This window comes from Thunnus thynnus, chromosome 19 (assembly GCF_963924715.1).
Source record: "Thunnus thynnus chromosome 19, fThuThy2.1, whole genome shotgun sequence".
In the NCBI taxonomy this organism is placed as follows: Eukaryota; Metazoa; Chordata; class Actinopteri; order Scombriformes; family Scombridae; genus Thunnus; species Thunnus thynnus.
The window spans coordinates 22785775-22811017 of NC_089535.1; the positions used below are offsets into that span (position 1 = coordinate 22785775).

General features: G+C 40.9%; 1 protein-coding gene across 4 annotated transcripts in view; it reads left to right on the plus strand.

The window, feature by feature from the left end:
- Positions 1-25243, plus strand: part of rxraa (retinoid X receptor, alpha a) — a 109517-nt gene that overhangs the window by 42508 nt on the left and 41766 nt on the right. For 2 of the 4 annotated variants that reach the window (XM_067574336.1, XM_067574338.1), the window contains exon 3: positions 24585-24823. In XM_067574336.1, the coding sequence (XP_067430437.1) occupies positions 24585-24823 (239 nt within the window). Of the gene's footprint in view, positions 1-24584; positions 24833-25243 lie in introns of all 4 variants that reach the window. The other 2 variants (XM_067574335.1, XM_067574337.1) reach the window with 1 other exon arrangement.

The following is a 25243-nucleotide window of genomic DNA, read 5'->3' on the forward strand; positions in this document are numbered from 1 at the left end:
TTTGCTGTGCTGTGTAAAAACACTCACAGCATGCCAGCTTTACTTGAGTCATAGCTCGACGTGACTAACCCCAAAACAATGGAAAAATCCCATATTGTTAGTGGAGCGTAGCAGTGAACTCACACACTGTGCGTGGAGCATACTTTCACCTCATTCTTTGACACTTTGGCCATGTTTAATATGAACATCTGACATTTTAACATTATATATGACTGAAAATAAGGAAAAGCATAATAGACCCCCTTTAAATCAAAATAGAGTACTCATGAGTCTGAAAATGGAATTCTTCTGATTCAGCCTCCTGTGATAGCTATCTAGATTTGTGTTCTCTTTTTGTTTTGTTAAGGTCCTCCAGTCCCCACAAGGAACAGGTCATTTACATCAAAATAGTATTAGATGCTACCCAGAGCAATAACACAGCTGTTATATCTGAAACATGCTCATGTTGCCCATCAAACATCCAAAAACTGAATTTGACAGATGCTGGGATGTACAACAGCGGTGGTAACATATCAGGACAAGCAGGACCACATGATATCTACATGGCTGTTCTCAAAGCTCTTTTGCAAGGAATTGGCACTGATCAGAATGACATGGAAACAGGGCCTGAAACATTTCAATATGTTGAGAAATGTACAGTCTGTCCAATGGATTTCAGATCTGGATGACATTAACAACAGCAGGGGAGTTTTCACAGACTGTGCCATAGCAAATATTTAAAGATTCAAGGAAAAAAAAATAAAATCACATACAAGAACGTGCAGGGAGGCAGAGCAACATTGGGAAAGTAGGAGAAAAGGCTCGCCTTTATTAAGGATCTTTGTCAAAACATTCTTCAAAGATTCAATAAAGTCTGAGCAGTGGCGTCAGGGGAAAGAAAAGGTTTACACTAAAGTGACTGCAAAGATCATCTCTTTTGTTTCTCTTCACCAGAGACATATATTGACACTAATATATCCTCCACAATGTTTTACCTGCTTCTTCATACTGTACACCAGACTGCACATATAGTCTGAATGATACAAGCAGCTTCCCTTCCTTTAATTCTGTCAGAAGACGAGGAACGTGTGGGTGACTTCTAGTCTCATTGATTAATTTGGATGCCAATGTGTTGTATGTGTAGCTAAAAGTGTTTCAATGTTTCATTTCATGATTTACACACACTTACAGGATCTTTTTTCTTTTTTTTTTAGTTTAGTCTTAATTACACATGAGATTTGGGAATTTAAGTGTCCCTGTGATTCCACAAGTGAAACACAAGTTGCGATGAATCAATTGTCATTTAAAACATTATTTGTTTGACAAGCGTTCTGGTGTTTCACATTTGCTGCCACTTCCATTATTCAGACTCGATGTGATGTGTGTTACATAATACAGGATCAGACCTTTAACTGTCCTGTACGGTGTACAATATAGGACAGTGCAAGTTTGTTTACTTCCATCTTCTGTATTACAGGTCCCTTAGCGCAACAAACCAGGAAGACTAAGGCCCCTGCCTTCCTGTTTGTTTGCTGCCAGGAAACTGAAGAGAAGGCTTGCCCATAAGAAATGAGAGGAAATTAGAATCACACTCTGTCAGCATGAACATATAAACCTCCAATCATACATGACAAAAAAAAACCCTTTACACAAAATGCTCAAAGACAGTGTTTATTTATCTTCTTTCATACCCTCGATAGAGCATATCATAACATTTTCCCAACTCTAAATAGCATTTCTGTGAAGTCTGCTTAATGTGACAGAGTGTTTGATATTCCTTCCCGTTTTCCCTCATTACACTGTGAATTGCAGAGCAATTTCTCAGTTTAACCAGGAGGCGGGACTGCTGCTAATGATCCTTCAGAGTACCAAGATCACTTGCCTTTCCTCTCTCTCTCTTTTGTTTCCATTTTTTTTCCCATGAAAATGTTGCCTTAGTTGAAAGAAAATTTCTGAAATTTCTGCAAAATAAATTGTGAATTAGTGTATACACATACAGTATTTAGGAGGACATGAGAAAACTATTAATTTATTATTAGTTAATTGGTGGTGACTGATACAAAATGACATTTCATTGCTATTGCCACCTTTCGCTCTTCAAAACCATGTGTTCACCATGGTGTTTTTTTTGCTTTATTTGAGATATTTTGGCTTTATATCAAAGTCCTGGAATTTCTGCATGACAATTTTATTGAATTTGTGCATAAAAACAGGTGGATCATAGAAACATACCTTCTCTCTCAACTAGCCTCCTCATCCTCCCTTTCCTTTTCTTTTTCTTTCCAGCTCACTTTTCGACTCTTCTTTCTTCATCTGTTTTCTTCTCCCTCCTCTGTCTCTCTTCCTCTTTCTCTCCATGCGATTAGCCCTAAATCATGTTCAAGCGGAAGTACTTTTCAGCCAACTAAGCCAATAAATACGGTCTACGTGATTGATCCTTTTGCCTGTCTTGTTTACACAATGTGCACCGGCCTGCGCCTAAAAGAGACGTTGACCTTTTCACACACAGGGCAGCTCACCCTCTTTAACTCGCATCACTGTGCCGCTGATGACTCAATCGGAGCTGATCATGTGGGAAGGTTTCGTTGACAGTATTGGAGAAAAAACACTCAGGTCCGTGTGAGTCAGGATGATGAGGGGGAAAAGGGATGTTTTCCTGTGATGTTCACGTCCATATAGTTTCATCGCCCCTGGCGGAGGGCTTATTTATTGAAGAGGCCGTGTGTGGGAGACAGAGGCAGCGTTGTGCAGCCACCGTCTCATGAATCAACTGCTCCACTGATCTCATGACCTGCCGCTCCCTCCGGTCAACTTTGGGGTTCAAAGGTTGTCTCTGAAGCTTGGCTAAAATCTGTACGTCAGCATCATAGAGGAAAGGTGTAAACTGGCCCTCTGTCGGCTGAAACGGCGGTAGACTGGATATGCATATCTGGGATTAAGCTTTTTGCAGCACTGTGCCTTGTAAATATAATTTGATAGATTGAATATCACTGTCCTTTCCAGCTGTCTCATCCTGGCCCTGAAAAGTGGTGGATGAAATGTACTGACATCCAAATAGGCCTACTCATGCAGTGAATGGAGAAAACAGAGAGTCGGGCCAACCATTGCAGTTTTATTGCTGTAATACAAGCCTGAGCCGGACTTGAACCGGACCGTGTTTTTTTTTTTCTAAAACAGAGGACTTTGCTTATCTGTGTGTTCACTGCATCGTTTCATACAACTTTATAATCTAAACATGTGATAGATGTACACATACATGGTTGTGTACTAGACCCTGAGTCCAGTAAACCATTTCTGAGCAGCACTGTGGCAGAACACTGATGGATAACTTCAGCTGCTGCTAACGTGCTGCTTTCACTGCACAGCCAGTCAATAGAAGAGTTAATCTCCTTAATCATGTGATGTCTGTTTTACTATTCTGTCCACCCACTGCAGATGACAACCATTTGACCTGATAACCCCTGGTGTACTATCCAGTTCGCCTTCTAGTGCTTACCCTCGATAATACACTTTTGCACATGACTTATTCCAGCCATGAGGACGACTTTGGATCTCATCTGCTGCTTTGCTGTCAAGCAGCAGGGCTGTGAAAGGAGCTGACCTCCTACCCGTGGCCTGTCCATTAGCATACTTGTTCAACTATGTTTTCCTTCTTTTCTACCATCCTCCATCGGTCTCTTCCTCTTTTCTTTTTTTTTTTTTTTTTCTCCCAGCACTATCCCTGAGGTATGGGGGAATGGAAAGAAAAAAAAAGAGAGAGAGAGAAAGAGAGCAGATATATTCTACAGGGGATTGGGGATTGTGGGAACCCACTGATAAAGGCTTGCATCTTAATCCATCCTAAGGCCTGTCTTACGGTGTACTATGAGCTTTTATGTGATCATTAAGAGTGTGTGCTCGCATGCACGTCCGTGTGCGCACTTGAGGTATAAGTGTGTGTGTGGGTTTGCGTATTTGATATGTTAATGTTTTCTTTTTGTGTTGATCACTGATGCAGTAGTTCAGTCCTTTGAATGTTGTATTTCAAGGCTCTTAGAGATCTTCAGACGTCTTCAGTAGAAACACGACACACCTCTTCACTTTATATAATGTTGCACCGCTACTACACAGTCTGCATATAGGGATGCAGTGATTAACTGATTTCTATTTCTATTAACCAACCACGCTTGGTGACGTTATGGTACATTATTTTTCTATGAACAGTTGTACTATGTAAGTTAAATGAAACTAACTTTAACTGTGTTAAAAAAAAAAGTCCATAGGGGCAACCGGCAGACTGCAGGCGGAACTAAAACAAACCTGATGCACCAGTTTAAAATGCCGTGCTGCAACAAGTTCAGTATGCAAAGTTACACTTGCTGTCATGAGAGCGACTCCCCTAATTTGTGCTTGAGGGGGGCTACATTAGCTAAAAGAGACGAGAAGTGTTCTTGCACTGGCTGAGGGACCTAACATTGAAGGGCTGTATTAACCAAAACGCCTTAAATAGTCACTGCGGAAGTATTTTGGATACATAAAGAATGGTCAGGGTTGTTCAAGAAGACGGATCTCTAATTTGTAAAACATTCTGATGAAAAGTCGTTGCTAAGGGATTCAACAACTCAAACTTAATGCAATATCTTCGAGATCACCATCCAGCTATACATGTTCAAGTGAAGGTAATACACTAAGTAATAACTATGTAAAAAAAACAAAAATCATTACTTTAGTGGCAAGTTAGTTGGTAGGGAATTAAATATAAAAGTGTCACTTACAGTCAACAAAGTAGCAGTGAGTTAATAGTTGGGGCTTTCAGTGCAATGCAAACCAACGGCAACAAAGCAGGAAAAGGAGCATTGTGCCATTTATAAATTAATGCTCACCAAAATTGCATGTAATTCCCTCAAGGGCTTCAGTGCGAGCATTTACATCCTGTTGTTTCCTCCATCTGTGTTGAGTAAATGCTGGTATGGTAGGTACATATACTGGGTATAAAAGACTATCTTAACAATAGGATCTTGTAGACTCCCAGCATTATACTATGAGATCTAATTAATGACATTTCAGTGATTAATAACACCTGCATGTTCTCAATTTCTTTCTTTCATTTTTACTAAAACTGCAACAGCAACAAAAAAAAAATCAATGCATAATAGTCGTGAAATTGTCATTTTTCCTCATACTATAATCGTACCATCAAAATCTATAATCTTTGCATCCCTAAGTGCATAACGACTTGTTTTATGACTCATAAGTGTATTAAAAGCACTAATTAATGCGCCGCAATTCTCCCTCTAATGCAGTGCACTAGGTAGGGATCACTCTCTGAGCTTATGCCTTCAGCTCCCTCGCTCCTCCTTGAGCTTTAGTGGAATTTGGTTGATGTGCGCCGAGGGGAGGAGAGGAGGGAGGCGCTCATCTTGTTTCAGTGCTTTATGAGTCTGACGTGTACGTCTGTAATTGCGGTTATGGGTGATTAAACTCCCGATGCCCCTCAGGATCCACAGCCAGCTATCAGTCAGCGTCAAGCCGAGCCACACAGCACTGCTTTCTAAGCTCAGATAGGTTCATCTGAGTGTCTGTCTCTCGGATGCTGCTGCCTCTTGTCACTCTGAACCATATTCCATGATTATTTTCATCATCGGTTAATCTATTGAATATTGTCATTTTAAGCAATGAATTGTTTGTCTGTAAAATGTCAGAAAATACTGCAAGCACAAATACCTATCGAGATGTCACAGAGCCTTTGGTGTCATCTTCCAATTGCTTATTTTGTCTGAATAATAGTTTAAAAAAAACAAAAATGAAAAGGATTCAGTTATAATAGGGCTGAAATGTAGAATAGACTGATAAATTCTTGTTTTTAATAACTGAAATTTGTTATTTATGAAGCAGTAATGCCAGACATTCACTCGTTGTTTTCTCTCTCTATACCAAAATCAATATCTTTGGTTTCTGGACTTTTGGTCAGACAAAACAAGCAGTTTGAAGATGTCACCTTGGACTCTGGAAGCTTGAACTCTTCAATGTTTTTCTGACATTTTATAAGGATTTAATGTCTATTATTTTAAAAAGAAACAAAACAAAACTTGATTATTACAGTTGTTTCAATTGCTTTTTGCCAGTTGACTAATCAATTAACCGACTAATTGTTACAGTACTATTCTGTAGAGTCTTTCTTGGTTATATTTTTCACATACTTGGTGATAAAAAGCAAATGAGAGGCAAATTGTGTTTATTATTTAACTCTAAATATGTATATTGTGTGTGTGGGTGGATAGGAGTGGGTATTGGAATGAAAAATCAGTTGATCATTTCATAGTATCTGTATATTTATGCATTCATGCCTGTGCGCAATGTGTTTTCATGCATGGCGTTGTATGATCTGCACGGTGTGTTTGCATTTATGTTTGAATTCTATTTATGGTTTAAAAAAGGGAGGCCTTCAGGCCTGCTGTTTCCTGGTCTAATTGGCATGTTAATCATGTCTCTGTGGGTGGGATATCAGTGTGTGTGTGTATGTGTGTGTTTGAGAAAGATCCATGACTTATCTCCAGAGGCAACGTGTGACCGCGGGAGTCCTGTCCTCCTCACCGTCCTGCTCTGACACTCCCATAGCGAGAGAACGGAGTGTCTCTCAGTTGAAGAGAGATAGGCAGCCTATCACATGGATTTCAGTCCAAATAAAACACTTGAGCATGTGTGTGGTAATGAGGAGCTGTGTCTTTGTGTGTGAGTATCTGTCAGTGGCCTCCTCCCTCCCATTAGTTTGCTGACTTGGCTGAGCCTTTCTCCTCTGTTGATGTTTGGATGTTTTCTCTTGTTCTCCCCCACACACGCAGTACCCTTGATGGATATAAGGAAAAGAAGAGGAATCCCACACCCTCTTTACCCTGAGGATGTCTGTTAGTCATGGCAGAATGACCTCATAGAGGAGGATGCAGGGTCACGGGGGCAGGAAAAATAAGTTATGTCAAAACACAGAAAGACAGAAATGTCAGGGAAAAAAAAGAAGATGATTATTAGAAGAGAAGAGAAGGATAAAAAGAGACTCAAGTGAAGAAATGACTCCCGTTTCATGGCTGAAGCCCTTGCCTAGACTTGACTGAGGACGAGCGTCTGGGTCAGCCCAGGTCAGCCTCACTCTGTAATGTAAAGGACTCTGTCGGGAGGCCGGTGACAGAGGCTAAGAGTTGATTAATGTGTGACAGCCCACGTGGCTCTTAAACAGCATGAATACACTGTGAACTCTTTCACACTGTCACGCTTCTTTATGTGCTTTTAGAAACACAAATTCTCTATTGTGTCTCACAAGGTTTTGTTCATCTGCACTGCATAAAACTCCTTATCAACTCATTTTGGTGGTGTGAAAGACTCTGTTTCCAACACAAATGGATTTGTCTGAGGCATTTTCTATTTCTCTCGATTGTTGTGTAGCAACCTTCCTTATTCATGATACATTTATTTTGAGAAAATTCTTGAAAGAAGTTCATTTCTGCTGGAAATAGCTGAAAAAGTTTAGTATACCGGATGGGTTTTTTTTCACTTTTTTCAGAAAATAGGATTTTTAGGACTCAATTATAAACAGAAAGGAGCCAGTAAGATGTATTAAAGGATTTTTTTTTCATTCTTTAGCCTTGTAACCCCATTTTCTCAAAAAAATGATTCAGTATAGTGACAAGTGAACATGATAGAATACTCTAGCAGACCAAAAACCTTGACATTCTTTGTGTTTTTAGTCTATTAACCCAAGCTGAAGCTTCTTTTGAATGTCCTCTGGACCTTTGGATGATGATCGTCATCCACCTGTTGCCCCAGTTATCCAATCAAAACACCCACCCTATATAAGGAATATATACATGTATCAAAGTTTTGTATTTTCTCCTGCTTTGATCCCTGATGAAGATCTTCAAATAAACTGGTTGTTTAATTCTCTCATGAAATAGCCATGTAACTAATACTTGCTTTTTATCACCACTTCAGCATTGCTCCTGCTATCGCCCATGAGTGCTTGAAGTTTACTTTTGTATTCATGTAAAGATTGCAACCCTGTTTTCTCCAAGAGCACACAGATGTTTGTTTCTTGTGTGCATCCTAATACTTACCCTTTGATCACACCGCTATCCTTTTAGACTTGCTCTAAATAACGATTCTTGACTATTCTTGGTGTGTTTGAGCTTTTTTAATCTACTTTCTCTTTTCACTGGGCAGAGCAAGAAAAAAAAAATCCCCCTTAACTTGGTGGAAAAACCCGAGCTGAAGCTCCTTTTGAAAGTCTTGCTGGACGGCGTGTGTTTGTTGGAAAGCTGCCAGTGAAAATGCAAGAGAGGGGAAGTCAGCAGACTGGCTGTCTTCTGTTCACTGTTGTTCAGATTGACTCTGTCAGGCCGGCCTTTGAGGCCCATGATCCAGGTGGTCTGTACTCCGCGCCCCCCTCACCCCCCCTTCACCCTTCCCTCCCTCCGCCCCAGCTACCCCGTGCCCACAAACATGCCCGGCATCAGCAGCTTCCTCCCAGAGCGGTGGTGTCTTCCCTCCACCAATCGCAAGGCTCCGCAGCCATGGGCACATCGGTGTGAGCCAATGAACGACACCTGTTTCTCTCAAGCATGGCTGTCCATGCCAATCATAACACCCACTTTATTTGGCCTCTGTCATGAAGCCAATCCCAACACGTAATTCACGGGCATCCAGGCCATGAGAGGCACAGGCAAAAAAGAAATATGGATTTTATCGCTGGGGAATGGACCTTCCAGGAAATGACTTTCCCAGCACAAATGTCACAGCAAATGTGTGTTGCATCATTGCATCATCGGAAAAAAGTTCCGTGCGGTAAAGCAACCTTTTGATTGGACTGAGGGATCATTGTTCAAAAGTGAGACTCTGGAAGAATTACTCATTTTGTTGCCCTTTAAAAGTGTAAAAGCTTTGCCTGTGTTTGTACAGCTGACAATTGTCGACAAGATTGCATATGTTTCACTTTTATCCATTAATTTGTTGCATTATACTGTATGTTGCACTACACTGTATCATACTGATGTAATCTTGGTTTTCTTGTTGCAAACATAAGAACTTCTCAGGTGTCACAATGATGCCAAGTGCTTCCAGAAATCATTTGAAACAGGTTTCTTGGAATTGGCAACAAGCGAACAAGCTTACTCATTAAAAACACTGAAATGCAGCACTTGGCCAAATAGCTTGTTAGGATGGATTTTAAGCTATTATTTGACTCTTTCCTTTAAGGATAGTGCAGCTAATCAGGAATCATGTGAGTTAAGTGATGTAGCCTTCAGTTTATTTGGAGATACAGTAATAAATGGTGACATTATGATACACTTGGAATGAAGACACATGAACTTTATTTATTTAGCCAGACTACAAAAAATGGGAAAAAGTGAGAATGCTGATTAGAAGACTGTTTGTCAAAACCTTTTGGCCACAGTGTAACATATTTTGTTTTGAGGATCTGCAGTACACTCCTCTTAAGCGAACCTCCTCCTGGGGCTCCTCAGAAGTATCCAGAGCATACAGAAGATCGGAGCAGCAGTCAGTGCTGCTGTTTAACTCAAGCACCTGGAGATGGATCGAAGTCCCTGGTGTTTGTGCTGTGTTTGTGCTGTCTAAACACAAGCTAGTGGTGTTAGTCACGTCCCCGTCAGAACCGATGGGCTCCATAATGAAAAAGAAACATAAACATGGTTGAAAACAGGAGCAGAGCAAGGAAGAGAGAGAGGAGGGAGTTAGAAAGAGAGAGAGAGAGACAGTAAGGCTGGGAAGCTGATGCAGGTATCTGAAGGGAAGCAATAGAACCAGCGTGTCTTCCCAGGACATGAAAGACTCATGTTCCGAACTGGGATTATCTGGCACCTCTGGGGAGTTCCTCTGATGAGCAGTGAAAGCAGAGGGAAAGATGTGGAAGGAAACTGAAGCAAACAGAGGAGAGAGAGCATAGGAAAAATTAAATGTGAGAGCATGCGCACCAGGGAGAGATAAAAGACATACATCCGTCGGCTTTGCTCTCATCCACATGGATGCCAGCTCCACATAAGGGCCTGCTCATACTTACAATGCTTCAGTTGGCCACCTCTGTGCCCCCCACACCCCCCTCCCAAAACACGTCTTCAACAACCCCTTGAAGAATGGCCTGCTCTGGTAATTCACCAGAGAGTCATGCCCTTGTTTGATCTAAATCCATCCTGAAAATCATCTCTGCAGCTTTAGATAGTTTGAATCAGTTGTGATCATTCCTCTCTGGCAGAAAAAGACATGCAGCAGATGCAGGCAACAAAGACCTGCAAAGATCAGTTTGTTGCAATCATTTTGTAAAATCAAGTGTAATTTTTGTAGATTTTAAGACATTTATGAAACTAAAATGCCAAATATTCTCTTGCTCCAGCTTCACAAGCATGGTGTTTTGCTGTTTTTCTCAGTTTTATATAATTGTTAATTGAACACCTTTGGGTTTTTGACCATTGGTTGGACAAGCAAACTATTTGTCACCAGTGTTTGGTGAAAATTTATGGACAGCAATTGATTAACCCATTATAATTAAACAATATAAACTGAATAAAGTTGTCTTTATTCTTGTGTGCAATCTGCTTTTTTCAGTCTTGATTCAAGTTTGTATTGGAGACAGCTTTAGATTTTTTTTTTCACTCGTTTTAAGAAAACAAGTTGTAGGACTCAATAACCGGCATGTGATTTTTCTTGCTGTATGTTCGTAAGGAGCTCATTCGAAATTTGCCAGCTGAATGAAATATGCTTTTGGAACATTCAGTGGAATAAGGTTACACTGTTTACATAAGCTGTTTGAGTTGTCCATGTGACTTATTTTGTTGATAATGGGCCAAAAGTTAATTGATTTTGTGTGTACTGGACAGACTGTCTTTGTGAAATCGAGGAAGAGAAGGGGGAGGGGAGGCTAAGGTTAGGCCTCATCAGTCAATGCAACTATATTTTCATGATTTTGTTTATTTATCTTGGATATGGCGTCTCTGCGATCCCCCGCCTCCACCCTGCAGGATTTTGTGTTATTTATTTACAGTGAGTCGATGCACCAATCCAAAGTACACTCCTCCAATGACAATTGCGCACAAAACACACACATACACACATCTTCAGGACGTACAACACACCCCCTTCTCCTAAGTGAGGCTCGCGTGTTCCCCCCGGCTCGCGAGGCCTCTTCCTGCAGCACGTAGACACATAGTTTCCCATCGCCGCACCCCCCACCTCCCATCTCATCTCTTCTGACTGACTCCCAGGGTCTCCAGCTTTCTCCGACAGCATTCTCGCACTTTCTCTTCCTCCTGCTCCGTGTTTGAATCTCTCTTATCTATCTATGTATCGCTCTATCTCTCTGTCTACATGACCTTCTATCTATCGATCTATCTTCCTCCCATCCTCCCTTTTTACCTTTATCTCAGGCTTGTTTCCCCGGAGGGAGAAAGAAAAGTGGTGTTGGGGGAAGGGGGGGTAGTTTCAACTCAGGGCCAGGAGCCAGAACCTTCTACATTTGGATTTCATATTACAAACAGACCGGCACCTCATAGCCTAGAACAAAAGAATAATAATCAGAGGGAAAAAATGAAAGAGAGAGGGGCAGAATGTCTCAAAGGCTTGTAATATAGTCAATAAATTCAAGCTTTGCACTGAAAAAAGGCCTTCATATTATTTCAGTGTCCCAAAACCTAAATGTGAACCAGCTTCTTTTGTCTTATCTGACACAAATTGAAAAGGATGTGTTATCCTAAATCACATGTAAACATGTCCAGCTCTGTGTAAGAGAACAGTAACCATTTTATGGGCCGTGATACTGCCTCTCCAAACTTCAGCTGTGGGGGTTAGACGTGGGGCCACTGTGTTCACCAACATCTGCGCTGGGCCCAATCCAGGTGTCGTGTAGAGAGCGTTCAACTTTTTATGTGTTTCAGTGTGTTTCCTTGATACAAATGGAAATCATCAATCACCTGCTGTCTCTGAGCAAGCCATCAAGTGGCAAATTCCTCATCCTGATGTCACCAGAGGGAAGGGACAATTTGTTCTTCCTTTGCGGTAATTGGCATAATTAATCTCCACAGACTGATGGCTTTATGACTGCTGAGTCACTGAAGACACTTAGAAAAGTGAGTGGACACACCTAGTAGATGAATCTCTCTACCACTCCTCCATATGTTTTTCCTTCTCCTCATTTACATGTCTGGAAGTCTAATTGTGAAATTCCCCTAGAATATTCAAATATTTAGAGCATACAATCAATATAATAAGGATAATTTATATGTTATACTCAATATGTAATTTGCTTTTCTTTGGTGTCTCAGCAGACCTTTTCATGCTTACAGCTGCTAAAGATGTCACGTGTTGGGCCATGTTATTTATACATCACAGCTTCCAAAGCATGCCTTATTGTTTTTGATTGTGTTTTTCCCGACCATTCACAAGACCATTTATTTCCTTTCATTTCAGTACAGAAGCTTAATTTCGCAGTAACATGACACTAGCTTGAGATAGGTAATGCATCATCATGCCCAGTTTAATTTCGATAACATAACTGACAAAAATGTGAAAATAATCAAAAGCAGTTATCAGATTCCTCATAGCTGCTGTTGTTGCAGTCAAGTTATCTCTCTCTGTTTCTGTGTGTATGTATATGCTTGGCCATGTGCCTTCAAGTGTGTTTTGGCAATGAGCGAGCCAGATAAGGGCCCGTGTTGTGATTTTCATCTCAAAGAGGAAGCTCGATGAATCATAGCTTCCTAGCTGCCTTGCGTTTCCCCGGTTACTTGAATTCACACAAAGGTCTCAAACGTGACATATTGGAGGGCCTTAACTGCATGAAGATCTGATTGTTTAAATATGAGTCTGTAAAACAGAAAAGAAACCAACATATTTACTTAATGGCAGAGGTTCTACAAGAATAAGAGGGTGAGCAAAGTTGAGGCTCCCACATAATCATGAGTCTGCAGACTTCGTCATCCGAAAACCACAACTTCATCAAGTTAAGGTCATTCAAAAAGTCTTTCGTTATTTACAATCCTGGAGTGACTTAGCTACTCACTAAGCTTCCATGTTGCTGAAAAGGTAATGAGTCCTCAAAAAGAGCAGAAGAGCATCAGCTGCAAATGTAATCTTCTTCTCCTGACGGCTGCTCCACAGGCTGCAGTGGTAATTATCGCTCCATGCCATGTCTTTGATCAACTGCTATTTTCAGTTGCTGCTCCTGCCAACCAAAGGACGACCAGTGAGATGCATTCATCATGCTAGCTGTCATTCATTTGTACATTACATCTCTTTCTCAGTAGTCTTTTTTGCTATGCTCTCTTTGGATCCTGTTCTCCATTTGCTTCTCTTGACAATTTCAGACTGAATTAAAATTTCAGAATGTGCTAGTTCTTTTCAGTGAGCGAAAGGTGCTTATTTGTAGCACAAATTAAGCATACTAGGTGAAACATCTATTGGAGACCACTCAGCTCTGATATAGGGATGGGTTTTTTTGTGAAACTGGAATCTAGTATCAAATCTGCTTTATCCTTTTAAGTTGTAAATAATCATGGACTTTAAAATTGTTACTGAAAAACAAAATTTCAAATTTCATCTGATAATGCCAATGGATGGAACCAGCTTGTGGAACCCAACCCACAATAGCCATAATGTGGCATCAGTGGTACCTACAGGGCAAGGCATAATAATAGCAATAATAATAATGATAATAATAATAATAAACTTGATTTGTATAGCTTCTTTCATAAAAGAAATACAGCTCACAGTGCTTTACAACAAAGAAATTACAAGCACAAAGTGCTTCACATAAAAAAAGACATAAAATGAACATAAAAACATTAACCTCTTCCACTCCCCGAGGACGCCAGCATCCTTGGCTGACATTACTGTCTTTCAGAGGCTGTAGGAAGTTTTAAAGCTACAGTGAAGATACTGATACCATATGAAACTAGATAACCTAAGGCCTCCATTGGAACCAACCATGGTAGCTTGTCAGGAAGTGGGCTAAATAATGCTCCAAAATTTTGGCGAGGGAAAAACTGGCATGGCCATTTTCAAAGGGATCCTTGGGCAAAGACCATGCAGTTTTTTGCATTCAGTATAAATGTGTTATTTTTGCCTATTCTAGAGATGGTGTATTTGAATATTTTAAATTGTGTATGATTGGAAAGCTGAGACTCTTGTCAATACAATGAGCCCAATTGTATTCATGTGTGATGATGTTATTCCCCACAGTAGCCATTTCGTTGCAGGAAGACCATTTTTTGACTTGACCTCACTGTATAAAATAACCTCTAGTTGTGACCTCTAGAATAATCACAGCCTCATGAAACTTTACAACCACAAGCCAGAGACATAGGGCCTCTGAGAGCCATACCTCAGAGGATGTATGGCTTTCCTAGGTATATTGACAACAGGGTTTCTGAGCAATTTCCAGAACAGAAGTGCTCACCATCCAATCACTGAAAAATGCAATTCTTACAGAAATCTCCAAATGTCTTAAGTTTTTGATACCAAATCACAGCATGAATTTTTCTATGGTGTTCCTCAAGGTCTTGATGTCTTACTGTGGTATTTTGGAGGGATTTTTGACCATTTATATCAATTCTTGAGTGGTCAAAAATGGTTAAGTTTTGCATCAAATCTGTGTAACAAATGGTAATGGTAATAATAATAAATCTGAATCTAAGATAATACCAAAACTTCCTCAAATAACCTCAGATTTAGTCCAGGAAGTTAATTTTCCCAGATTATTAAACAGCATTTCTCTTTTTGTTTTAGGGCTAACTAATAAGATTTCAGTTTTAACCTTGTTTAACTTTAAAAGGTTATTGCTCATCCATTTATTTATTACCAGAAGACAGGTAGCAATGGAATTTATAGCTGCAGCATCATTTGGTTCAGTGAAGATGTACAGTTGTGTGTCATCCATATAACTATGGAAACATACAGCACATTGTGCTCTCTGATGATGTCACCAAATGGCAGCATGTATAGTGAGAATAATAATGGACAAAGGCAGCTCCCTTGTGGAACCCCAAATCAATTGTCATGTTCCTCAGACACATGATCTCCAAGACTGACGTAAATCTCTCTCTCTTTGATATATGTTCTGAACCAGTTTAACACACTGTCAGAAAGACCAACCAACCAAGACGATTGATTAGGATATCATGGTCAGTCGTATCAAATGCTGTGCTTAGGTCTAAGAGTGTAAGAATGGAGACCTTATTTTCATCAAAGGTTAGTCTGAGGTCGCTGATTATTTTAGTAAGAGCAGTTTCAGTGCTGTGATATGTTCTGAAGGCTGACTGAAATCCCCCCAGGATATTGTTTTCTTTAAGAAAGGAATTTATTTGCACTGAAACTATCTCTTCTAGTATCTTACTAATGAATGGAACTTTAGATATCAGCCTATAGCTGGTCAGTGCATTACCATCAAGGTTGGGTTTCTTTAATAACAGCTGCTTTGAAGAGATGTATAATCTCAAGGGCATGACTTGAAACATTGTTGAACACTTGCTTAAAGAATACTGTAGGTACAGGGTCAGTACATGAGGTGGAGCAGTAACATTCAGTGACAGTCTTGCAAAGCAGCACAGTTAATGTAATACAGGTGAATTTTCCTATGGTTACATCATTTTTACAGGATTTGCTGAGATCGTAATGTGTTTACATCAGCAGCAATACTCGTCATTGGAGTGATTTTGTTATTGAAGAACACTGTGAGTTCTTTACATTTTGATGCAGAGAATGGGGGGTGGGGTGACGAATAATATTCTAGAGTTTCCAGTGTTCTCTGTAATAATCTTGGAAAAGTAATCCTTTCTTACCAGACATATTGCTTTGTTAAAGGCAGTCATGGCTTATTTGTGTATGTTACAGTGAACTGTCTAGTGAGACTAGTTTTCCTCCATTTTCTTTCAGCTGCCTGACAGATTCTCTTGATCTCTTTAACACTGTTATAGTTTAACCGTGGGGAGATTCTGTCAGTCGACCCCTTTTAAACCTTTAGTGGAGCAATGCTATTTAAAGCAGATGACAAGATATTGTTGAATATAGGAGAACTTTGCTTCAGCCTCGCCCTCTAGGAATCTCCTTTGAATCAAAAATTCCCTTTTCTTTGTTAAGGTTAGATTGGCATCAAAAACACACAGTGATGGTCAGAAATAGATCATTTGAATACTGAAACATTATCAATGTTTAACCCTTTTTGTTATTACTAAGTCTTAAGTTTTACCATGCTGATGAATGGCTTCATTTACATGTTGGATGAGTTCAAAGCTGTCCAGTAAATTTACAAGCTCCATAGTTTTGGAGTCATTCATTTTATTAATATGAATATTCAAGTCTCCATTCAGGATTAAGTGATCATATCTAGTGATAGCAAATGAGATCAGCTCTGAGAATTCCTGTAGGAATAGTGATTAATATCCCGGTGGCCGATATAATGTAATGATAAGTACTGATAATTCTGCTTTGAGTTCAAGAGCAAGATATTCAGACAATGTAAATTCACCAAGGTCAGTGTCATTACACACAAACTGTGTAGAGAAAATGGCTACGATCCCTCGTCCTCTCCTGTTTGTCCAACTGCCTGATAAAAAATTAAACTAAATTATAGTTTAGAGGACAAGCCTCTGTCAGTGTTGCTATACCAGTAGTGCTGTTTAGCCAGATCTCAACTAAAGATAGGCTATACAGTACAGATTCTTTTCACTTATCAGATCATTAACCAAGAGGGATTTGTCAGCCAATGATCTGACATTAAAAAGAACTAATTTCAGCTGTATGGATTCTGGGAGAAGAAAAGAGAGTAGTTGTGGCAAAACACTGACAAATTTAAGATTAGACAGGTACCAGATGATTTGTGATTGCTACAATGTGTTTGACCTTGCCACCGGCTGTTTAAGACACCTGAGTGGTGATGTCTGTGGTTCTAGCTGTTTAATAGTTCATCAATTTGACTGAGCTTCAGCTTGGCGGTTTAAACTAACTCCTTGATTGGTGAGTGTAGTGGAGGGGGGTCGTTGGGTCCCTGATTGGGACAGAGGCATCCTCTGAGTACTTTGAGTGATGTGAACATGACATGAACATGACAAGTCATATGTCAGATAATACTGAAGTATTTCCAGGCTGCTACTTTCAACAACATGTGCTCAGCTTCTTCTCGTGCAGCCCTGGAGCCGGCTGGCGCTCTGGCTGTGAGCTCCCAGCGAGAGATGGTATATCACCTCTGAGCTAAAGAGAACAATTAGGCCATATCAGCAGATCAGAGCGTTGGCAGTCGGGGCACAGTTAGCAATAGCGCCAGTAATCTGTGGTTCAGCTGGCAACTAGCCATGGCCAGCCACAGCTCCATGGCCTCTTCAGACACTTAAGAGTCACTGAGGGCACCAGCATGCCCCAGGAGCCGGCGCTTTCATCCACATGATATCAGGGCAATGAATTGAAATGGGAAGAAAATAAAAGGAGCCCGCGAGAGACAGAAAAGAGTAAAAGGGAGGTGGGAGGGAAAGAATTAAGTCTTTAATGAGGGCAGTTGTTTTGGCAGGCAAAAAGAATCGGGTTATATCAACACTGTGTATCAAATGATTGTTGTTAGCGGCCCACCTACTGTGAAATTACGGGTGGCCTGTTTTGGTTCTTTTCTGCCACTTAGCCCACATTAATGCCTTTTTCTTTTGCTCTTAGATTTTTTCTTTTGGTCTGCAAGTTGGTTCATGGATGCTAGCAGATAGGGGCAAGAAAAAGAGGGACTGGACTACTTTTGATTTAAGCTGTCACCAAAGAACGGATATAGTTGCTGCTTCTCTGTCTGATCATATCTTGTCTTGACAGGAGCTGCTGTTAAAACAAATGCCCTCACCACTGAATGGCTTTTTGCACATTCCTCAAGCCTTCCTTATTGTAACATGGATGTAGGATTAAAAGTACTGAGAAAGGAAAAATATGCAAAAATAATGTTAGAGCATTTTCTCCTGTGGTGTATCTTTAATTGTGCAGGGATTATAAAAAGCACAAAGACCACAGGGAACTAACAGCTAAGGACAAAACCCTGTTTTTGTCAATCATCCTTTGTGCATAGAGTACTGTAAGTAAGGCTGTTAGTCCTTTACTTGGTTCATTTCTCGTCAGATCTCTATTGTTTTGCATCAAAAATGTATTTGGATTTTCGGATCAGGTTTAAATATTTTAAAATAGTGCAGTAATAAATGAGGTCTTCTGACAAAATGGAACATGAAAAGAAAAGAACATCGTCTGACAGTAACTCACACCGGAAGTGAGTCAGGGCTTCAAAAGTGCCCATCCTTTCAACCCACAATGACCCACTAATACTAAGGCTGACTAATACCAGAAATGCCACCCAAAATAACTTTCTAGTAGGCTAAATGAGAAGTATACAGAACGGGTGTTGTTTTTATTTATTGATTCATTTATTGTATTTCTGCCACCCACTGAAGCTTAGTGAAACCAGAAAACACAGAGTGACACTGCAGGGGGTATCGATCAATTGCAGTATATGTAGTTCACAACTAGGGAAAGTAAGACATTTGTTTGATTTGAATGATTTCTATAGAGATTATATCATTATTATTATAGTTGGGTTGTGTATGTGAGTAGATTGATGGATGTGTAGAATGAAAGGTAAAGGTAAGATAGACAATTAGTATTTTAGTGCACCGCAAAAGCAACTCTGGCCAGTGCTCATCATATTTTTACATCACCTGTTGGTATGTAATCAGCCAATTATGACCCCGCCCCCTGCACTAATCCCCACCCACACCCAGACACACACATCCACACACTCCCTCTACCTCTCCCCTAGCCACAGAGTAAACACATCAGACCGGGATATTTACTCTGTGACCATTAACTTAAGGGACCAGATTAGTATGTTTATAGAGTGGAAAACAGTAGAGAGACACTGCCTGATTAATGAACACACATACACACATCCGTACATGCAGCACTCAAAACATGTTGACGTTGGTATTTAATTTATATCACAGATAGGAAGTGTGATCATTTTAACAAAAGGCTGATAATAGTCTAATTGTTGAAACACATAAAAACACACACACACACACACACACACACACAGGGCTTCATGGAAGATTGAGTAAAATATCAGCCTGCTGTCGTCATGGTGATATAGACATCAGCAGTAAAAACTAAAAATGAAGCTGTTAGACCGACTCCTGTGTTATTTTGGGCTCTGGGTTTTTATGCAACCGACTGAATCTCTTGGGTTTTTGTTGAATCTTTTTCCCCCCTCTTCTCTCTTCTTCCTCTGAACACATCCGGAGAAATGCTAATGACGAGCCTTTCATCCTGACTGTGCTCTGGCGCTCTGTGCACTTCAAAACTGACTCACCTGCCTCTCCTAAAAGTCCCAGTGAATAATAAGAAATCAGCTTGTCACCTCAAATCAACAGAAAAATAGACAAAAAAAAAAAAACCCCAACTAAAAACGGTGGGTGTGTGATTGTTGACAGGCCGCGGCTTCATCCAGTTCACTCCCTCTGAGGAACCCGTAGTTTGCTAATGTGCTGCGGTGTAGGTGCAAGTGACTCATGACTGTTTCGTTTACGCCAAAGTCAATCCATGAAATGATCGTTTTTTTTCCTGGCTGCTGTCACACCAATGCCATCATCCCTTGGCTGACCCATTGCCAGCAGGGTGGTATAGAAAACCCATTGTCTGTGCATGGATCAGCTTGGAGCCAGTCTGAATATATATATATTTTTTGCTTGTGTGTATTTGTTTCTGTTTTTGCTGCAGTGAAAGATCTGACAAAGCATCAGGGGAACGTGGGATTGGACAGAAGCTATAGGGGTATTAACCTAAAACTGACACTGCTGTATGCATCATTTTGTGAGCGCAAACCACCCCAAAGCATTATGATTTTTGCCTATTGACCGTCAAGTCCACTGATCATGAAAGTAGAGATTTAAAGGCAAAATGGCTAAATATGTGATTTACTGAGATTTACGAGCGCTCCCTTTCTGTTTTTCGCTACATCCCATGCCCCTGTGTTCCACTAAATCTCCGCTGTGGCACTCATAGATGAATAATAGAGGAGGAGAGTTAACCGCCAAGTGAAAAATGAACATCTGTCTGCCTGTGCATAGACACATGTTTATGATTGTGTGTGCGAATGTGTTCAAAAAAGGGAAGACTAAACAGACTGGTGGCCAGAAGTTAAGTAAAAGAGACAATGAGAAGAGGAAAATACCAACCTACAGAAGGACGTTGTGAGAAAACAGGCCAAATTAATGAAAATGACGCATTTAGGAGGTTTCATGTGTTCTCGGGATGGTTCAGACTATTGTGGGGGTGTAGGGGTGCGCTTCCCATCTATAATGCATCATCCCTCGCTGGTAGCGGAGGCAACATGAGCTCATGGGCGAGTTTACGACTTCAGCCAGCCAGCTGAGTCATTTGTAGTCTTTATGAAAACTGTCATTACACACAGACATCTCAGTGATTGTGACCCAATGAAATAAAGCTTCTCTTTAGCAGTCGTTGACATTTAAAAAACAAGGGAGTTATTAACCCTTTTTTTGCTTGTTTCATTTGAATGATTATTAGATTCATGAGGAGGTAAAACAACCCTGTATCTTGAAAGAAAAGTTGATTTCTGTAGTGCTTAGTTTGTATCCAAATGCCCAATGTACTATATATGTACCTTTACCTTATGTCTGCACAAATACATATCATACAGCAGAAAACATAGAAAGCATGGGCCAAATTCAGCCAATATATAAACCAACTAAACAGCTATATTAAGCCTGCAATCACATATTAAAGGGGGAAAGCGTAATTAGTGAGACAGAATCAGTCACAGCTATAAGCAAAGGAACAGAAATAATCCTCAACATACATTAAGATATCTTTTTTTGTGGAGCAGACGTACACATCTTTCATCTCCCAACTCCTTGAGGGGGTCTCGAACTCCAACTCGAAACGGATTTTTAGCCTCTCTTGCATGGACGTGTTGTTCTCCCCAGATCCTGCTGTCTAGATCGAACCCAACCAATCCCATCTTTCCTGAACAGCGTTGTGCTATTTCCACCTTTGCTGCCGAACGAATGACAGATGAAGCGATTTTTCTAGAGGGACGGCTATCAATGAACCACCACAAAAGATCACCTGTCAGAAAAAACACACCACAAGTTGTTTCAAGCATTTATATAAACAACACATAGCTGTAATATTTACGCTTTCATCCCATCATCCGTTCTCATCTCAGTCATTCATTTATCATATTCTTAACACACAAGCCAGTAACAGCCAGAACACAAATTGGCAAATTTCCTCTGTGTAATCACACCCAACGGCACAACAGAAGAGCGAGAAAGGCGGGAGTGAGGGAAGCATTGTTTAGAAATAGGAGATGCTTGTATAGAGTATAGAAGTGGTAAGTGGAGAACTCTTTCTGTGCCTGCCAGTAAGATGGGCCCTAATTTGCTTATTTGTAGCTGTCAGTTGTGTTTTTGTGCGCCCAGCGATCCAGCCCAATTGACAGGCAGAGGCTACAAACGACACGCTCAGAACACTGAGAAACACTTTTTTATCCGCTATCAAAACATAAGTCAACCTTTCTGTATATTGGCACGCAGGTAACCTGGATGACTGCCACTCATTTCTTGGATGCAGCAATCATTTTTATTCCCTCCTCCTCCTCTGCCTCGCCCTCACTCACTGATTTTCTTTATACACATTCTTATCTTATCTCGCAAGCATGTTTATTTTATGCTTTTTGCAGGTAGTGCAAACGGTCGCCAGAGCTTGCTGTGTTTTCTCAAGACTGCTTGTAAAACATGTTACACTTTCCAGTTCAACAGGTTGAGATTAAAGGGGTATATGAAGAAATACAGGCAGGGGTGTCAATGTGACAGTTATACTATATGTGAAAAACTCCAGTCTCTTCCCACTCCTTTCCTTTTTTCCTCCTTCATTGTCCTGCTTGTGCTTTCCTTAACTTTTCCTTTTTTCTCTTCTCATTTCCTCTCATTTCCTCTCCTCTCCTCTCCTCTCCTCTCCTCTCCTCTCCTCTCCTCTCCTCTCCTCTCCTCTCCTCTCCTCTCCTCTCCTCTCCTCTCTTCTCCTCTCCTCTCCTCTCCTCTCCTCTCCTCTCCTCTCCTCTCTTCTCCTCTCTTGTCCTCTCTGGGGAGGATTAGGACAGAGTCCTTTTTCATCCTGCTGTAATCCTACACTGGCAACCCAACTCTATAAAGAATAAACATACACACACATGCAAATACACATGCACATTTTGCTGTGATATCTATATGTTCTGGGAGCTTTGCCCAAAAAAAGACCATTCACATACAACATGACCACATAGCTATATAATTGGCTTCATGTTCATCTGTGAAAAGAACATCAGAGAGAGAGATTTTTCAATGAATGTTCTGCTCTGATCTTTCCTTTCCAAAAAAAAAAGTGGAAGAGAGAGAGACATGTGGAATGAATAGGAGAGAGAAAGAGACATAAACAGTCTGATCTACCTCCCAGCCCGTCTCTGTCATCCCCCTCGAGGTGGGGCCTTGCTGGGACTCTGTCAGCTGAGCTGCCCCCCTGCTGAGACCTACAATGGCAGATTGGCAACCCTAATGCCACAGCTCTCTTTATCTGCCTGAATTAAAACCCAATTGGAGGTGGGTTATGGGAATTGCTGGCTCAGGGAGAGCTTTTTATTTATTTATTATATTTTTTTCAGGAATTATGTGTGTGGGCGCATTTTAGGGGGAAAAAAAATGTAATCGCAGGGATAGAAGCTCCAGGGGTATCAGTCAGAGGATTAAACACTGAACTAATACAGCTAGATGCAGAGCTGTTGTTAGCCCTTTATTAAGAAGGATGTGTGTTTGTTTTCAAAAGGACATGGCCTGTGTGTGTGTGTGTGTGTGTGTGCGTGCGTGCTCAAAGGAAGTGCTCGTGAGGCAAGCAGGATGTGCAGGGAAGTGTTTTGCTTGGCTGAGCTGGCAGCTAGGTTTGCCGTTCTGAGAATTGCTTATACATGGGAGAAAGATGCAAAGATCCCTCGTCTTATGTCCTGCATTCACGAGGCAGCAGAAATACCCCACAAAGAACACACACACACAGACACACACACACACACACACACACACACACACACACTCAGAAAAATCCTGCAAAGTCAGCTGGGACAGAGACAAAGTATTACAGGAAAATTGCTCTCAACCGGACTCGTTACTCTCAGCTGTCAACTAATTGAGCAATCCATCAGTTTTATTCCACCGTGCGGAAGCAGAGGAACCTAGTCACTTATGAAACATGGGAGTGTGATAGACAAACCACACTCCCACTTCTTACATAACTACTCCATGTCCCCGCTGCAGAGAGAGCAAAGTTGTAGTGTCAAAATATATTTGAGGGTATGTCAGGACAAAGAACTTATCAGAGGTGAACCTAAGCTGTGGTACGTCAGATGTAGATGTGGGCGATTTGGATTAAATGTTATATCACAGTATATACATGTTTTTATAGATTTATAGAGTATAGTAAACATTTCCAGAAATAACCAAATGGGAATGTCTGTTTTGGACTAATTTAGTGAGTTAAATACCTGGAAAATGAAGGCACCACATCACATTAATGCAAAATTTGTCTAAATCCAATTTATGTCGTCTCATGGTATATATCACCCAACATGAGTCAGCTGATAAAGTAAGCTAGTGAAATAAAGAGGGGCTAAACAAGAGGGATCCCTCTTGCAGGAGTACCAGAGTAGACCGAGTGAGTAGGACAGAAGGAAAGAGAGAGATGATCATAAATGAAAAGTAACAGAGTGATAGGCGGTGTTGAAAGACTAGACAGGAGGGGAAGGGGTTGTTATCTGTGCACATACAACCCTGTCACCAAATTCTTTGCCCACGCTCCTGCCTGTCCCATATCTTCTGTGTTGACAGCTGACAGGAAGATGGCCCGCTTGTTCAAGGTTAAGAGTAGGACTCGTCTAGGAGAGAGAAGAAAAGACACAAAGACCTTATCCTTATCACTCTCAGACTACAGTCTTGCTGCAGATTTGCCCCCAGCTGCGGTGCAAGGTCGTATTTTTAATTCTCCTGGGGGCCACCAGCCCACTCATCAACCACATACATTATAGATATATATCCTGTTCTGTTAGATCCCCGTGGGCAGCACTTGTGAAGAGGTAAACTCTTCACTGAGGGACAGATCCAGTGTATGAGAGAGTTACAGCGCTACTGGATAGTGATAATCTGCCTCCATTAACTGTCATGTTAAATTTATTCCACAACAGCTATTGCCAGATATAATCGTCTCATGAATTACAAGTGTTTTTTGCTGAATTGTCCATTTTCCTGGACTGTGCTCAAATTCAACAGTTGCCTTCACACTTCACCAGATGTGCTGCATTCTTGGTGCCAACGATTGACTAGAGGAAAAAAAAAATTAAATTAGCCTAAACGTGGAAACGTTGCTTTTAAAAATCTTTGGTTCCCTTTTAAACATCAGAAACTATCATGTTGGCCAGACTTTATAAAAATGTTTCACCGCTTTTATTATGCTGACATCTTCAAGATGTTTTCATTCTCATTTTTCTTTTTTTTTTCTTTTTTTTTTCTGAACAGACTCGACAGGCCAGGTGAGCTCCTCGCCCCTGGGCTCACCCACTTCCCACCGGGGAATGCATCCGTCTCTGCTCAGTCCAACGTCCATGGGGCCCTCCGGCTCTCTTCACTCTCCCATCAGCACGCTGAGTTCGCCCATGAATGGTCTAGCTTCACCCTTTTCCGTCATCAGCTCGCCAATGGGCCCCCACTCCATGAACTCGCCCGGCATGGGCTACGGCCCCAGCGTCAGCCCCCAGGTAAGGCCTGTAACAGACGCGAAAATCTGCAGGAGCACATGCACGCTTTTGAAAGTATACGTACTGCAGATAATCTCAGATACATGCACATGTACACCAGAGTGCATACGGTCAGTGCACTCACGTATTGTGTCTTCAAGGTTACTCACTCCCTCAGGAATGTTGAAGTGTATTGAATAGAGAGTATAACATCTCACATGCATTTCAGACACACAGCCATGCACATGCAAGCACAAACAAAAAGACACATACACAGGAGCACATAAATGGAGAAAAGTGAAGCCACAGTAAATACAGTTAAAGAAACTATTTATTGTGGATCCAGGTGTCATTATTTCTTTCTATTTCCACGACCATCGACTTTCATTCAGTCATAGCGGACTGCCGAGTTTTTAGTGCCACAGCAATCCCTGGCGTCAC